Source organism: Amaranthus tricolor, chromosome 3, assembly GCF_026212465.1.
Source record: "Amaranthus tricolor cultivar Red isolate AtriRed21 chromosome 3, ASM2621246v1, whole genome shotgun sequence".
Lineage (NCBI taxonomy): Eukaryota > Viridiplantae > Streptophyta > Magnoliopsida > Caryophyllales > Amaranthaceae > Amaranthus > Amaranthus tricolor.
Genome location: NC_080049.1, coordinates 31,710,546 through 31,727,502, shown reverse-complemented (window position 1 = coordinate 31,727,502; position 16,957 = coordinate 31,710,546). Strand labels below are relative to the sequence as shown.

Sequence of the window (16,957 nt, the reverse complement as noted above, 5' to 3'; positions counted from 1 at the left end):
CAATTTCAAATAAAAACTCACATTATAATTAAATTATCAAATCTCAAATGGATAACAAATAGTAAGAATAGAGAGAGTAAATGTTATGAATTAGAGGGAGTACTTTTATACTCTTTCTTTTCCTTCTTTTGTCTTCAATTTCTCTTTTTATATTTTATTTTGTTCATCCATTTAAGTACATAACTTTCACCTTCACTTCTAAGACTTATCAATTACCCTTGGTGATAACTTATATTCCAATTTTTTTGGCTCAATAGTAACTTATCGTATCAAACTTAATGAAATAAAAGAGCATAAAAAATGCAAATCTCACATAGCATCGAGGACAATACCCAAAAGCAAAAGTAGAATCAATATTAAAATTTCTCAGTTGGACATCTTACACTTGTCAAAACCAACTCTAATCATAAAAAATATGCTATACAAGAAAATAAATACAACCTATGAGTCCATTTGCCGCCGGCGTGCAGTAGTGTACATCGTCTGGACGTCCACTCCCAAGTTCCTTTCTATTCACCAGATTGCATACAAAAACCTCGCATCGAGGACATGCAGCAAATTCATAGAAAGGTGAACAAAATACGCCGCACTTATTCACATCAATTTATGCAAGTTTCATTTTCTGTAAATCAATCTGGCAACAAACACAACGCTCCCAAACAAACAATACTGGTATTTTAAATAACTCATCTCATACAGACTCCTTATTTGAAATCGTTTTATTGAAAAATAATTTCTCATAAGAGTAATAGTTATAAAATTTGTTTGTTATGGACGCTATATCTAGATTCACCTAATTACTTAAATGTGAATAAGATTCTCTATGAAGATTACTACAAATCAACCAAGATAACATAACAAAGTAAATGTTATAGATGATAGAATTTTCATGTATTTAAATAGTTTTTCATCACGATTGATCGTGAAATAATTCTGATCGAAATTAACCAATTACATTTATTAATGACTTAATGTCCAAGATAAAAGAGCATAATATAAATATTTTTCAATAAGAAAAGATGAAAAATTAATAAAAAGATAAAAGAACGTAGTACGTCAAGGAACAATAGAGTTGAGTTAAAAACTTTTGATGATAAGAACACTTTTGATATTAGAAGATTTGGAGTATAAATGGAAAAAAAATTGATAAAACAACAAAATGCATAAAAACCTTGCACGGTAATTTTTTAAATTTTTATCTTATTGCAAGTGTTTTTTTTGGATCACTACACTTTCAGTTTCACGCTACTAAAAGCACAGTTATTGATATAAAGAAAATATACATCAAGACGAATCAAATAAAACATCATTTGGCTACATTTATCTATACACATTCGGAAACAATTGTAAAATAAAATTAATTGATTTATAATGGTTAATGGACACTGTTTAAGCGTAGTCATTAAAACAAAAAAAAAAGGTATATAACTACACTGACATCATTATTATAGTACTAAACTACTAATTAGACATGACCACACGTTGGGCCGATACATGCCCAACACAATCTGCAGTAAGACACGGCATGATCTGCTATATCAAGTGGGCGTGCCAAGACCACAAATTTGTAAGATCATCCATAGACAAGCCCATCGGCCCAATCCATTAACCCCACCATATTATAAATAATTTAGAAAATTCTACAACAAGGCCCGACACAATCCCACTAAGCCTGAAACGCAGAATTACAAGTCGGCACAATTACCATGTCTATTACAAATCCAATGCAATGACAATGAATTGTACCAACTGTGTCAAATAACAGCTGTTGCGTCCATCAGCGGCCCCAGAAATTAGTTGGACATTCGGGCGATAGACATAAATTACAACCAAAATAAATTGAATTTACGGCTTCTGACTTTTAACGGCATGCATCATATAATGAACAATAAATTTTGATAATGATGTAAAAGAAACAATGTCAAGAAAAACTGTGATTGGAATTGATTTAAGCCCATAAACAACTGATTGTGGAGTAAATGGGCTCTATCATCTACTAAGCTATAGTCATTAGGGTGAATTTTCTCAAGTTTGTTCTATAACACAAACCTTAACTAATATGAGCACATAACAACTGTCAAACCGACCTATTTGACAAATGACAAGGCCAAGAAAAATTGGCAGAAGTGAAGTTCATGCTGTAATAAAAATCCCAATAGATTGATTACTTCCTTTTTCACAAACAGCATAGTACTTGTCAAAACTTTCTACAACCCATATCTATTAGTTTGTTCCTATTACAGCGAGATTTGGAAATGCAAAATCATGCCAACTTTCCCATGTGATAACATAGAGTTTGTATTCATTTGATTCTTAATAGCAAAATCATCAACATAAGACAATTATAAAAGTGCACAAAATTTAACAAGTCATTTTACGATGATTCATATGATCTGAAACCAAAGACAAAGAATTGCCACAAAAGCTAAAAAAACAGAAAATAATATCACATGGCAAACAATATTGTCGATTGATCAAAGATCAAAATCAAAAGTTTGGGGAGGTAAGGATAAAGATAACCAGGATCAATCCAATTGTTGAAAACAGATCAAAAATAGATAACGACCACGCTTTAGACCAATCATCCCAATGAACACCCTACCATAAATGAATTCAAACTCGAACATGTATGTGCTCCTTACTCGGCTAAAAAGACAACAATTCGAAAATCACCAATGAGGCATTGACCAATGGTTACACGACCAGAAAGGCTTTAGAAGCCTACAAATATTTTGGCGCAAAACACATGCCAACCACATAGACCACTGGCAAAGGATGACACCCATCAAGGTAACTCAACAACACTTACATTCAAGAATCACTTATTAGATGAACCAAGAAAAAACCTGGACACCCAACGACCATAAGCTGCGTAGACAATTGCACTCAATAATTACTAATAATACAGCCTCCAGTTTCTAATTTCCGTTAATATGAAAAACTTGGATGACATAACCTCTAGACGGATTAAGTTAACCTCAGAGTAACAAATACCTAATTTAGGGAACAAAGCCACAGGTGAAATTTCGCCAGACTTGGCTGGACATTATAGAAGGGATCCACAAAAGACATCACAGCAGATAATACAATAACTCAACACAGATCAGGAGAAGGTAGAGATCTCTCTGCAATATGAAGACGACATGACTGACTTTCAAACATCGATATTGAGCATGCTGGAAGACAACTCTGGACCTTCCCAACAACCAGACATGTCCTAGAACTCACTGGAACAGTAGATAATTGCAAATCAATAAATGTTTGCTAAAAAAAATACCAAAGAAACGAAATAGAGACAAACTTTAGGAAATTTAGTGAAAATCCCACAACGGGCACCTTTTGAAACCAAAAACCATTATCAAAGGTGAAGGTTATCATGCGTAGGAAGATGATAGAAGTCAAAAATATATAAAGCACATGTGACGAGATAATAAACCAGTATGACACACAATAGTATGCCACACCACAGACCTGCTCATTTCCATCTACAGCTGTTGATGGAGATTTCGTTTCTTCAGATGGCTTATCAGCACCACAGTTCTGCCTATTGCACTTAGTCCTAAAAGGATAGTTAATATTGCCACATTCTTCACACTTCCAGCTTCCATCGGGCGTCTTTTGCTCTGTGATTCGTCAAAGAAAAAGGAGATTAATTAATCATGATAAATAAAAAGTAGAAACTGACAAACATCATGCAATACACTTACTTGAATTTTTCTCCTGTTTCGGAACCTAATTTTTATCCAGATGCAGAAAGAGAGAAGGAAAAGAGAGTATATCAGATTCCTCAAAGACACAAACTAATGTAGTATTGTACAGATACACTATGAAAGAGAATGGATTAAAAAGAGTGCCAACTGAGATATAAGGTGCAAAATAACTTAAAGGAAGAAAATATAACCTGGGCACCAGGCTTTGGGGTGCCGCACTTCCTCATATTGCAAACTGTTCTAAAAGAGAAATTCATATTTCCACATTTAGGGCATGCCCAATCATTCTCATGCTTCAAATCTTAAAAGAAATAACACAAAACTATGTTAGTACTTGCCAGAAAGATAAGAAAACAAAACACTTTCAATTAAAAACTTTAATAACTAAACTCAAAGATATCAACCTTTTTTCTGGGACTTGTCATCTGGAAAAAATCCTGGCCTTGGGCCCTGGAAAAATATACATATCAATCAAGACTCAAGTTCATGCAACAATGATAAAGCATAGGGACCTCAAAAAAATTAACCATAATAACTGTAATAAAGGTATACCATTGGAGGGGGAGCTATAGGTTGCATGGCCATGCCATAACGGTCCATCATTGGTGGAGGCACACCATACATTCCACCTAAAATCCAGAGACACTGTTACTCAATGAATCAAAATGCTCATGAAATAAGAATTAAAAATGGAAGGCCAATTTGCAAAAGATAGAACACACATTTATAGCTTAAACCAAACATCCTTCAACAATTAAATGTCAACCAAATATGTTCAGATACAGTCGAGACATCATTGAAGAAAATGGCAAGCAATGATATTTCAAAAACCTTTCAACGTGCAACATTTAACCACTTGTTCAATATACATGTCAAACATTAATAGGGGATAGTTTCTGGAAAGTGATAATCTGATATGATTTGGCCGAAATCCAAAGGAAGTTGGGGAAGTTCTTCCCACCGAATTCATAAGAGGATAGTTAAAAATCACCTTGACGTTGGTGTTCTTATTAAAAATAATAGAGGCAGCATAAGTGATGAGAGAACATGAGAAAAATAAATAAAAATAGGAGAGAAAGAGAAAAGGGGGGTATATACCTTGTGTTAGGGAACACAAGGAGCTTTCAAAAGTTGTCCAAAACCATCATTAAACAATTCAAAACACCAAAAGCCTCGGCCATTGATAATATGGTCTAAGTAACCAACGAAAATCAGTCATCCAACATATGGCTTAGGAAAAAGTATCTCTGCTTCCAAGGAAGTAGAGCTCCCTGGAAATAAGAAATTATTGGGAAGTTGCTTCTCAAGAGCAATCCAATAACCAATACAACTCAGAAATTTTAAAGCCAACGCATAAACAGTGACAAACATGAATTCATAACAAGTTAAAAAAATCCATGTAAAGCAACGTTTGGGCTACTAGGTAACCAAAATAAAGATCGCAAAAGTTGGAAAGATAGGTGACAATTAGATACAAAGCAAACTACATGTTTACCAACTGAGTGCAAGTGTGGAGAAGGAGCACAGCAAGCACACGAATAACAGTACTTTACAAGAGCACCAACAGGAATGAAGAGCGAAGGCATATTTGCTCAATCATAAAACTAATCTCGGGGAGGGGATGGTGAAGAGAAATGAAGAGAGAAAATACCATTTCCGATCATTGATCCGCCAGAATAAGGTGGTGGACCAGATATTGGCATTGGTCGGTAGGGGCTGCCTCGGTTTCCATAATTATATTGGTATGGTGACCCCCCAGGATAGGGATCATAAGGAGGAATTGATGATCCATTAAAAACAGAAGAACCATAAGGTGGCACTCCCACGTACATTGAAGAAGGTGGTGGTCCTGATCCACCATATGGAGAATTAGAAGCATAAGGCAATTGTGGTTGCATTGGCCTCAATGCAGGTTTCTGTCGGATCAAATTAGAAAGAACAAAAATTAGCACCAAAACTAACAAATGACAAACTAAGAAAAGAATCAAAAACAGATGTAACTATCACAATTCAAGATCCACTATGTAGTAGTTTCCATGTACCCAAAACTCTTTTTCAGCTTTTAAGAAAGGGGATTCAAACAATTATAATTCAAGTGATACCTAATAGTAGTTTACAAGAAAAAGGTTCTGAACTAAAGGCATTATACAATTTTCCAAATTTATTTTCCTGCTATAAAGAGGGAGTAACCAATCAAGAACTTACAATTTAAGAAAATGGAAAAACAGAAAAAAAAAATATATTCATGATAAAAAAAATTACTCTGGGAGCATCTTAACAAGATAATAAATTCAAGTAATAAAACAGAAATATAGTTGTGGCACACAAAATCCGATATAATAGCATATCATACCGCATTGTGATCAGCAGGTCTGGGCTGTGTACAATTGCGCATGTTGCAGGTTGTTCTAAAAGAAAAATTGACATTGCCACAACCAGGGCAAGTCCAGTCATCTTCCCTACGACCACCTGCATATTCAAAATAGAGAAGATGATCAATAATTACTTCAAAAAAATCAATTAAAAAAACCAGAAGCTATAAATCATCAAAAGTATAAATCTTTGTAGAGGTTTTGAACTTATAAAAAGATCAAGAAAAAAAAATTTACGTTCAGACATTAGAATTGGTTTTATTTACTAAAAAAAATAAATTAAGTTCATAAAAAATAAGTGAAAGGTTATGAACTTATTAAAATAAGTTAAAATAACTAAGCTATATTCAGCCATTAGAAGTTCAATTCAAAAACACAAATTAAGTTCATTATGATTAAGTAAAGTTCATTAAAGTCGCAACACACAAAAATAAAAAATGTATATCTCCAATTGAGCGCATCTAAGTACGCTTTTTTAAACTAAAATTTAAATAAGGCAAAAACACCAAGATGCCTATAACCTAAAGCTTTCGAAAAAAGTTGTGGATGCTTTGTGAAGCAACTTCCACAAAGCATTCCCATCTATCAGATATCCTAACACACCATGGGGTTGTTTGTTTCATGGGAATAGGGAAGGAGAGACTAGAAATATTTTTGTTTGATACATGAAAAATGAACTTCCAATAACTTTGCCAAACAGAAGAATGAGAGCTTCTTTTAGTAAATTCCCTACCAAAACACTCATCCAAATCCCACCTCCTGGTTTCATAATTCTCATTCTCATTTATCAGACAATCCCCAACTAAATTTTTCCAAAAAAAAATATATTGCTAAAAGTTAATCCATTTAAAGAATACAAAAAAAGAAACTCAAAAGAATCGGTGGATAGTTTTCCTCCTACTTTTTTGTTGATATTGGAATGTCTACACACCTCTTCTCTAACGAGGCCGTGCGCCTAAAGGATTCCTAATACTAAGTTACTAGCCACGAAAATATGCAGACGTATATACAGTTAAATCCCCACAAAATAGGTGCAAATTATCTTTTTAAATTGCGAACTAGAGAATCAGAAATTTATGAAGCATAATTAATCATAAACGAAAAAATGTATTAAAACATTATTATTTAACCTAACTTCACTGAATAAATTAATCAAGAGGAACCATAAAAACAAGAAAAAAGGTAAAAATAATAGCATACCATCTGTTCTAGCACGCTTCGCGTTGGAAGGATTTTTGTGATCCACCTGAAATCACCCACAAAATATTAACTCGAAATTTCAAAATTTGAAAAACCTCAAATCAGATATTAGAAGCAAAAATATCAAAAATTTAATAATTTTAATCAGTAAACATAAAGGCTAAAAGTAATTGAAAACCCTAAGTTTAGTCGAGAAATAAAAACGAAAATTCTCGAATTTAACAAAAACATTAATTGCGACAAAATAAACTCGACAATCTGCATCAATAGAAAATCTGAAAAGGAAAGGAGAAAGAGGAGCAACCTGAGACATGTTGATCGTAAAAAGGATTGGGATCGAAGAATGTGGATTCTCGGAAAAAATTAGGGTTGGCAGTCACAATGTGAAAATTGGAAACGGGGGGAAATAACAAAGGGATTATTAATCATTATATTCATACTCTCGTGTGTGAGAGAACTCTTTGATAGATTATTTTTAAAAATAAAATTTTAAGGTGATAATCTTATGGGTGAGCACACATTTTTTTATGAAACGGTCTAATTTTAAGATATAATTAGTCTCTTGAAAGATCGTTTCTTTAATAGATAAATTTTAAGTCTAACCTATTAAAGATTAATACCTACTTACCGTATTGTCTACTTACATTATCCTTAACGTTTACTTATTGTATTCTTAATACTTACTTTCAATATCTTGAATGCCTACTTACATCATTCTTAATGCATACTTACAATATTTTGAAAAATATATAATGAGCCGGCCAAATTAGAGATGGTCTCTCAAAGAGACCGTCTCTCACAAGAATTTGTGTTTGAGATATGTCCCGTACTTTAATCAAATAGCTCGATAATAGAAACTTTTAGCTTATGCGCTTCTTACTTTGAAGTCGTCTTACCGTGAGACGGTCTCATACAAGATAGGTTGTATGATGAGACAATTTTTATTAACAATGATCTAATGTACACTTACAATTTAAAGTGATTATCCATAACCTTAAAATAATTAACCGTCTCTCCTTTTTAATTTGCATCAAAGGGGAAGTGGATTATATTTTAAGAAAGTGGTAATAAATTAAAAGAGAGAATAAAATATGTGGATAAAATAAAAGAAGTGTTAAAATGTATGGATGAAATTAAAAGTAGTGGTGGACCATTATTCAAAAATAAAAATGATACAAACTAAGTGGGATGAACCAAAAGTCCAAAATGGAAAAGGATGCAGATTCAATGGGCATAGGTAGTAGTTACAATCTTAAAATGATTAATTATAATCCTGTAGTGCTCAATTATAATTTTAAAGTGATCACTTTTTATTAGGCCTGTTCAAAAATACGCAACCCGCTTGACCCGACCCGTCAATCCGCTGACCCACATTTTAAATTGCGGGTCATTTTTTAAAAAAATTTTAAGTTTCGGATCAGGTAATAAGTCGCAAACAAAATTACAACGGGTATCCGTTCACCCGTTTAGGGGAATTTTCTTTTTTTAAATGGTTCACGCATACATTGTATTGTAAATTTTGTTACTGATTATGTATAATTCTAGTGGCAAATACAAAGCAAATATTGTCAACCTTTATGTCTCACTTTTTAGTTTCCTTTCATTTTGAATTTTCATTATTGCTTCGTCTATTCTTTATTTGAAAATAAATTGCTAATTAATTTTATACCAATTCTACAAATTTTGTACCATTTGAAAATAAAATTTCAATAAATTTTGAACCAATTGCCATTTGAAAATAAATTGCAAAATTATTATCAAAAGAATGTTGTATCGATTCCACAAATTATGTTAGAAAATGCCACAAATGAAACCGGGTACTCGGTGTCCCGATCCGATTTATCCGAGGATAAATCGAGCCGAAAAACGGACCATTAAAATGGGTACCCGACTAACCGAATACCCGGCCCTGAGAATAGACACAAGGAGTAACCGCCTAAGGCCCCAAATAAACATGCTGAAATTCGGTAAGAAAGGGGTCCGAAAAAATTAGTAACTCTCATAGTAAATGAAAACTACACGGGCCCCAAGTAAAAAAGATTACATAATTGCAAAAACAGGTTAAACAAAGTTGAAAAGGTAAATTAATGTAGTGCCATTATTATTATTTTTTTTTTATAATACATAATTCGTTAATAAAGAGTCATACGACATCTACATTAGAGATAAAAATTAGCAAGTACATAACAACTTTAATCAAAGATAATTCAAAATTAACAAAACTACGATCGTTGCATATGAGATCTGACAATTCTGAATATCCTTTTTCACATCGCTATTTGACACAGTCTTCTATGAGAGGGTCTTTTAATCTATTGTAGTCTTGAGATATAATTGAATTTGACATAGTTGATGGTAATTGCAATTTTGGTGTTTGCTGCATTATCACATTAATCTCTACCAACAAATCAATTACAAACCGAACTTCATAACTCCAAACTCTCACAAAGAGAGAGATCAAAACCCAATATATGGGTAGAATTAACTCAATGAATGGATAGAACAATTATCCTGTAGGGAGAGAACAAAAATTTATTCTAATCATATTCAAAAAGTTTAAAACGGACAAACTCAAAGACTTAACATCAACCAAAAGATTGAAGATTGATGATAGCTTCAAACCAACTATGTATCGTCATTACTATGCCTACATCTTTTATTGCTTCTCGGAGTACAACTTTCCCCTTATTCACTAATCGCCATTGCTCTTGGTCAATAACCAGTAATTATTAATGTGTTAATTATTACTATTACTCCACTAATAACTATGATAAAATTTTATTTACCAAAATTAATTTCTTTCTCTTCTAAAATTTTAGTACAGATCAAAAGTAATAATCTTGTTGTGTGTTTTCTTTGAAGGTTGCAAAAAGATTGAATCTTGTTTATGATGGTTGAAGATTGGGTTTATGGGTTTAGTTTAAGTGTTCATCAAGGGTAAGGCCATATCCGCCATATTTATGAATGCACTCTTTAACCAAAAATCCTAAGTTTTTATAATTTGAAATATTTGTAAAATTTGTTTTTGTTAATTTTGATCACCAACCCTTTTTTTTTTTTTAAGTAATTTAGGATAATATAGAATCATATCCAAGACATTAATATGCAAAAAAGATAAGAAAAAATTCAACTTTGTTAATTTATCACTATTGTCTAAAAATTGTCTAAATACTTATTATTTTTCTCTTCTTAAAATATAATTAATTAATTTATTGCTCTTCCAGATCTCATTCTTTCTCCATTCATAATCTTACTAATTTTATTAGTATAATTGGAATTAGTAATGCAACAAATTTTTTCTGTATAACAGTGTGTATGAAGCATTGAAGGAATTATATTTTACATTTTCTTTGTTTTTAATTAATGACTACAACTTCTTTTTTTTTTGTCAAAAAAGTGTAGAGATTATAAAGAGAGTTTTTTTTCGAGTAGATAAAGTGAGTATTAAATATGCTATAATTAGTACATTAAATTTTAAATAGTTATATTTTCCTATTGTTAAGTTTTTCTAAAGCTTATTGGTTATATTTATATATTTATACATAAAGGTATTGAATTTGAGTTTATATTTTTGTTATATTTGTTATTTAATTTTATTTTTCCAAAGGGCTCCAACTTCATGCTTCGCTTAGGGCCCAAGATAACTTAGAGACGGTCCTATAAATTCTTAGCATCTTAAAGTAACTGATTATAAGTTTAAGATGATCAATTACAGTTTCAATATCAAGTAGCATCAATTTTGATAAAAATGAAGTTCACCAGTTAAAAATTTTAGCATTACAATCTCAATCCTTATAGCTTATGACTCTCTAAACACAAGATTGACTTATAAAAAATACCTTTTCCTAAATTTGAATTTTGCAAATATTTAGCTAAAAAATCTTTTTTATTGTCTAACTAAATATATTAAAAAATTCAATCATCTCCTACAAATTCATCCTCATACATGTTTTGTAGTTACACTCTATTTCACATAGATAGACTTTATTTAAAAAATGAAAAATGTGACATAAACTCTAACTACTACTTTACATAAACAAATTATTGTATTATAAAACCCATCTTCTCAAAGGCGGATTAAATATTTGGAGGTCCTATTTATTTTTGCGATGTCATTTAAAATTTGATTTTTCATTATATCAAAAGATAAAATTATATCCACTTCAAGAAAGATAAGTCAAGACAAAATGTACTATAACATATATTTTAAAATTACTTCAAATATAAATAAATTTACAAACAAATCATTTAAAAAATATTGCTCATAATCGAACCTGAATAGCACCATTTAATATTTGAGACCTCTTATTTCTAACGGCACTGAGCAGGTAGCTAACCGAAATAAGCTCAAGACCGATAGTGATCTTCTCCTATCTTTTGAATTTTGGAAATATCTTAGCTAGATCTCATTTTCTTGTTTAACATAACTTAAAAAGCTACGAAATTTTTTCACCACTTCCAAATTCATCTTCATACACTCACACTAATTCACCTAAGATATGAAAATGTGGTATTAACTCTAACTACTAATTTACATAAACACAATTTCAATTTACAAAACCCATCCGCTCCTAAATTTTAATTTTAAAAATACATCAATTGAAAAAATATTATTGTTGTCTTGCTAAATATATTCATTAAATTTAATGACTTCCCAAAAATCTATGCTCTTACACATTTCAATTAGTACCACTTCCATTATAAAATGAACCAAAATAAAATGAACCAAACAAGATATAACACCAAAAATATTCATTTATGTATTATTTTTTACCACACAACCAAATATTTCAATTCCACTTGTCACCATCTTAAATTGTTTAATTACACATAGTGACAAACAATTTAACAAAAATCTAAAAGCATACTTGACAAGAATCTTTTGACATGTTCCAAGTTCCAACTGTCCTTTAATTATTTATTAACAACAATAATTAACATTTAGTTATTTTAAATTATTAGTCAAACCATCATAAATCTCACATTTCTAGTATATATAAACAACCATACATTCAAAATTATAGATATACATACACAAATCACAATATACATCTAAATAAATATGAAGGGTAATAACAAAAAATTTCTTGCATTTTCTCGCTTAAGCTCCGATAAAACATGGTCAACCGCCGTGGGTGGATTATTCGGGTTCATTGTAGGCGCATTAATCGCGTCATCCTTCATGGGCCCCACGATCCAGTGGACCAACCCGGCCACCACCACACCTATCCAACTCAAGGCAATCCTTCACTACGCCACATCCAAAGTTGTGCCACAACAAACCCTAGCTGAAGTAACGGTGTCGTATAATGTCCTACAATTTTTAAGCCCGTGTAACTTTTTAGTATTTGGGCTGGGATACGATTCCCTAATGTGGGCCGCACTTAACCCAAATGGGACAACCGTCTTTCTAGAAGAGTCCAAAGAGTGGGTTACCAAAGTTCTGAAAAACGCGCCATTTCTTAACGCTCAAACGGTGTCGTATCGAACAAAACTCAAAGATTCTGACCGGTTACTGGAAAGTTACCTGCAAGATCCAGATTGTCGCCCAAATAGAGCATTTCTAAAGGGTAATAAGCACTGTGTATTAGCATTGGAAAGTCTACCGGAAGAAGTGTATGAGAGAGAATGGGATGTGATTATGATCGACGCGCCGAGAGGGTACGGGCCGGATCACCCAGGGAGAATGGCGGCGGTATTTTCCGCCGCCGTGATGGCCCGTCAAAGGAAAAGAGATGGAAATACACATGTATTTTTGCATGATGTTGATAGGAAAGTAGAAGAAATGTTTGCTAAAGAGTTTTTGTGTATGAAATATAAAGTTGGTGGTGCTGGGAAATTGTGGCATTTTGAGATCCCACCGGTTAGAGATTTTGATAACGGTGGTAACTTCAAATTTTGTTAGGGAGGATATAAAATTTTTTTAGTTGTTTTATTTTTATTTTTATCAATTTTTTACCTGAATATCTTTAGTTCACACAAGTATAAATATACCCTCATATACCTTACTTACCTAACTATTCTTCACTACTTACCCTTTACTACTTACTTTTTTTAATGAACTCCACACTATCCTTAAATAATCGTGCCCAAGCAAATAAGACATCTAAATTGGTTCGGAGAGAGTATAAGTTATGGAATATTAATTTTTGATAATTTTATTTATCTTTTTTTTTTCAATATTTTGAGTTATAGTATGATCTGTTTAGATCCATGCGTTTTTAATCATTTTTTTTTATTTGCTTTGGGACTTGGGGATTTCTAGAGATAGGAGGGAAAATAAATTAGGAGTAATTTATTCTGTAATTAGTGAAAATCATATCCAGTAGTCAGTAGTCACAAAAGCGAAGGAAACGCTCTCAAAAACAATCACTAACTAATACATATAACGTTCTTTTGAGTCTACCTATTTGACCATTGTATATGAAATTTTTTATTTATTAAATGGACAAACTCTAAATATAAATAAGTTATAAAAATTTATTTTGGCAATTTGAAATGATAAATGATATACATTGAATTTTTTTATATATAATATGAGTCAAATTTAAATTTTAGTTATTGGCTTTTACTATATTTACGTTATTAGTGTCTTGTCCACCTATGTTTGCTATATAGATAATTAAGATAAAAATTAAGAAATAATTTAGTTGTTGATCGAAAAACAAGATAAAAAATTTAAATTTTATGAATGATAAAAAAATATAGAAAATCGATACGTTAAAGTGAACAAAGTGAATTTGTCTATTATTTTATGTGTTTTGATAATATTTTATAGTGGATAAATAAAATAACAGCTAGTCTCTTGAGAGACTGTCTCTTGGAGTGACTTATTTCAAATTCAACTCATTAATTATTAATGTCTACTTACCGTATGCTTGATACCTACTTACATTATTCTTAATGCTTACTTATCTTATCCTTAATGTTTACTTTTAATATCTTAAATGTCTACTTTCAATATCTTAAATGTCTACTTATATCATTGTTAATGCTTACTTACAACAGTTTAAAAATATATAATGGCCGGCCCAATTGGAGATGATCTCTAAAAAAAATCGTCTCTCAAAAAAATTTGTGATAAAATAATATTATGCTAAATAATTCAAAATCACATAATGAATTAGTGATTTTTTGCTCCTAAATACCATGAGAATTTATTCTTAACGGAAATTTGATATTTTGAATGTTTATGCTTGACAAAAAAAAGATAATCATATGAATTTAGAATTATAAGAAAGTGTAAATTTTTATTTTATACTCCCACGGTCCCACCGTGTTACTTGAAATTCCTATGATATTAAAAATATATTTTGTGAGATACATAATTTTTCGAATTTTTAGAAAATAGAAAATTCCATATGAATTTACTTCCTATGTCAAATAAACCATATCTTAGGATAATACTAGTAGTATACACCTATTATTTTAACGTTTTGTTTGGTAAATGGTAATAAACGATAGTAATGAAAATGAAAATTAGGAACTAAGAGTTTAGGGACAAAATAGAGTTAACCCCTATTTCTGAAAAAATAGTTTGGACGTGTGCAGAGAAAGATTTTTGCCGCCCTTGTAAGGAGGGTAGAAAGCATTATAGTAGAGGGTAGGAGGAGTCGAGGAAGACCCAGGAGAACTTGGGATGAGCAAATAAAAGTTGACTTATTTGAGTTAAACATGTCCGAGGGCCTGACTAAGGATAAGGGTAATTGAAGGCGCCATATCCATGTTTTAGAATACTGATGTCCTCTTAGATTGTCTTTTGGTGTTTTTGTCATCTTGCTTCTCTCGTCTCGTTTACTTTTTCTTTTATTTTGTAGTTGGTTTTACTTATTTATTTTATTTATAGGCTTTTAAATTATCTTTCCTGTATAGTTACGTTTCTTTATCTTTCTCGAGCCGGGGTACTTCTTTGGCCGCACTCTCCTTCATGGGTATGAGTTGCCACCGTCCTTCCTCCTCAGACCCTATATATAGTTTTTCTATGAACGGGATACACTGGGTAGGATATGAATGAGAATGAAAATTAGTGTGATTTTGATTAAAAATTTCTTAGCTACATTGATAGTCATGTTTGTCCTACAATTATCTTATTTTCTTCGTGAAATTCATTCGAATGCATTATCATTGAAAGAGGTATTATTAGGTGATAATAAAAATTTGTAAACAAATTTTTTTTATCAAAGTTTTATAACCATAAAAATAACATAAATTTTTTGATAAAATTTCAAACGATAAATCATTCTTATTATCACACTTTAATATTGCTAATCAAACACCTCAAATACTTTAATATTGAGCAAAGTGGGCAACAAAATTAACATGAAATGCGTTAAAAAGGTAGTCAAATAAAATACTGTCTGTTCTTTCATGATTGCAACAAAAGGACACGTAGCTGATGAACGGGAAATTGTACGGTAAAGGAATTTTTTTTGAAGCGCGTTGAGCCGTTGGCCGGCACATGTCAATGGCTTCTTCGATTTGGTTGAACAAACAAAACATACGAACGTGAAGTGGGCCCACACGCTTAAATAGGAGATCTGGGACAACCACTTATACTGCACCACGTAGCAACTAGATAAGAGTGGTATTTATAATTTTCTATTATTATATTATATATGCTTATTATATTTGACTTTTAACGCATTTTAATACTCCCTTCGAACCATTATAGATGTCCTATTTGCTTGGGCACGGTTATTAAGAATGATGTGGGGTCCATTAAAAAGGGTAAATAGTGAAGGGTAAGTAGTGAAGGGTAGTTGAGTAAGTAAGGTATATAGGGGTATATTTGTAATTACTTGTGTGAACTAAGGATACTTAGGTAAAAAAAAATTGACAAAAATAGAAATTGGACAACTAAAAAGACTTTACCAAATAAGGAAATGGGACATCTATAATGGTTCGGAGGGAGTATTATGTTATTTTGATTATTTATATATGAAATCATATAGATTTAAAATTGTAAAAAGTTAATATTATGAATGATTTAAAAAAAATCTCACTTGACTAAATTTTTCTTACATATAAACCGTAATATATGTAATAAGCTTAAATGATAAATAATACTCCCTCCTATTCACCTTAGGAGTCCCATTTGACTTTTCACGGATTTTAAGGAGAGTCAAAAGTGGGACCCTAAGGGTAGGAAAGGGAGTGATATTATGAATTTTTAATGTAAGAGAGGAGAATTAGTATGGGTAATGGAGGGTATAATTGAAAATAGGATAAAGCTATTAAGGGCATAAAAGTCAAAAACCCATACCAAAAATAGAAATGAGACAATTAAGATGACTTGACCATAAAAGAAAATGAGACACATAAACTGAGGATAGAGTATTAATAATCATTATGTAACAAGTATTTCAGAAGAAAGGAAATATGTTATTAATTTCAATAACAAACTCAACGGAAAATAAAAGAGTAGTTCACCTTTTGTTTTTGATACATATCTCATTGATTATTTTACTCGTTTTCTGATATTTAAACTTATTTACACGATAAATTTTAAGAAAGGTCAAAAGTATGATAGACAATGAGAAGTAAAGGGAATTATTGTAACATGACTCTCTCCGTTTCTTAAAGAAGTTTTTATTTGTCATTTTATGGTGTTTTATTTGTTGTTTCTATAAAGAATCTTTTATTTATATGACAAATTTTGCAAAAATAACCTTATTC

General features: G+C 31.4%; 2 protein-coding genes across 3 annotated transcripts; one reads left to right on the top strand and one right to left on the bottom strand.

Moving 5' to 3' along the window:
• Nucleotides 1-331: 331 nt before the first annotated feature.
• LOC130808137 (ranBP2-type zinc finger protein At1g67325-like) lies at nt 332-7,746 on the bottom strand. Of its 2 annotated transcripts, XM_057673596.1 has the most exons (10): nt 7,587-7,746; nt 7,283-7,328; nt 6,064-6,179; nt 5,362-5,626; nt 4,263-4,339; nt 4,115-4,160; nt 3,902-4,011; nt 3,708-3,732; nt 3,472-3,623; nt 332-3,227 (listed from the first exon to the last, which is right to left on the bottom strand). In XM_057673596.1, exons 1-10 carry the CDS (start codon nt 7,593-7,595, stop codon nt 3,225-3,227), a joined length of 849 nt encoding a protein of 282 aa, XP_057529579.1. In that variant the 5' UTR covers nt 7,596-7,746; the 3' UTR covers nt 332-3,224. The 2 variants fall into 2 exon arrangements, with proteins under 2 accessions (XP_057529579.1, XP_057529578.1); XM_057673595.1 differs by having other exon boundaries at nt 332-3,623.
• Nucleotides 7,747-12,255: 4,509 nt separating this feature from the next.
• LOC130808144 (probable methyltransferase At1g27930) lies at nt 12,256-13,774 on the top strand. The gene has a single exon (XM_057673605.1). It carries the CDS (start codon nt 12,345-12,347, stop codon nt 13,185-13,187), a length of 843 nt encoding a protein of 280 aa, XP_057529588.1. The 5' UTR covers nt 12,256-12,344; the 3' UTR covers nt 13,188-13,774.
• The last annotated feature ends 3,183 nt before the right edge of the window (nt 13,775-16,957 follow it).

Excerpts from the sequence above, each read along its gene's own strand:
- LOC130808137 (XM_057673595.1), bottom strand. Across the intron at positions 6,180-7,282 it reads GAAGCGTGCTAGAACAGATG|GTGGTCGTAGGGAAGATGAC; the intron begins GTATGCTATTAT and ends TTGAATATGCAG. Across the intron at positions 4,340-5,361 it reads CGGATCAATGATCGGAAATG|GTGGAATGTATGGTGTGCCT; the intron begins GTATTTTCTCTC and ends TCTGGATTTTAG.
- LOC130808144 (XM_057673605.1), top strand. The coding sequence starts at position 12,345 with ATGAAGGGTAATAACAAAAAATTTCTTGCATTTTCTCGCTTAAGCTCC.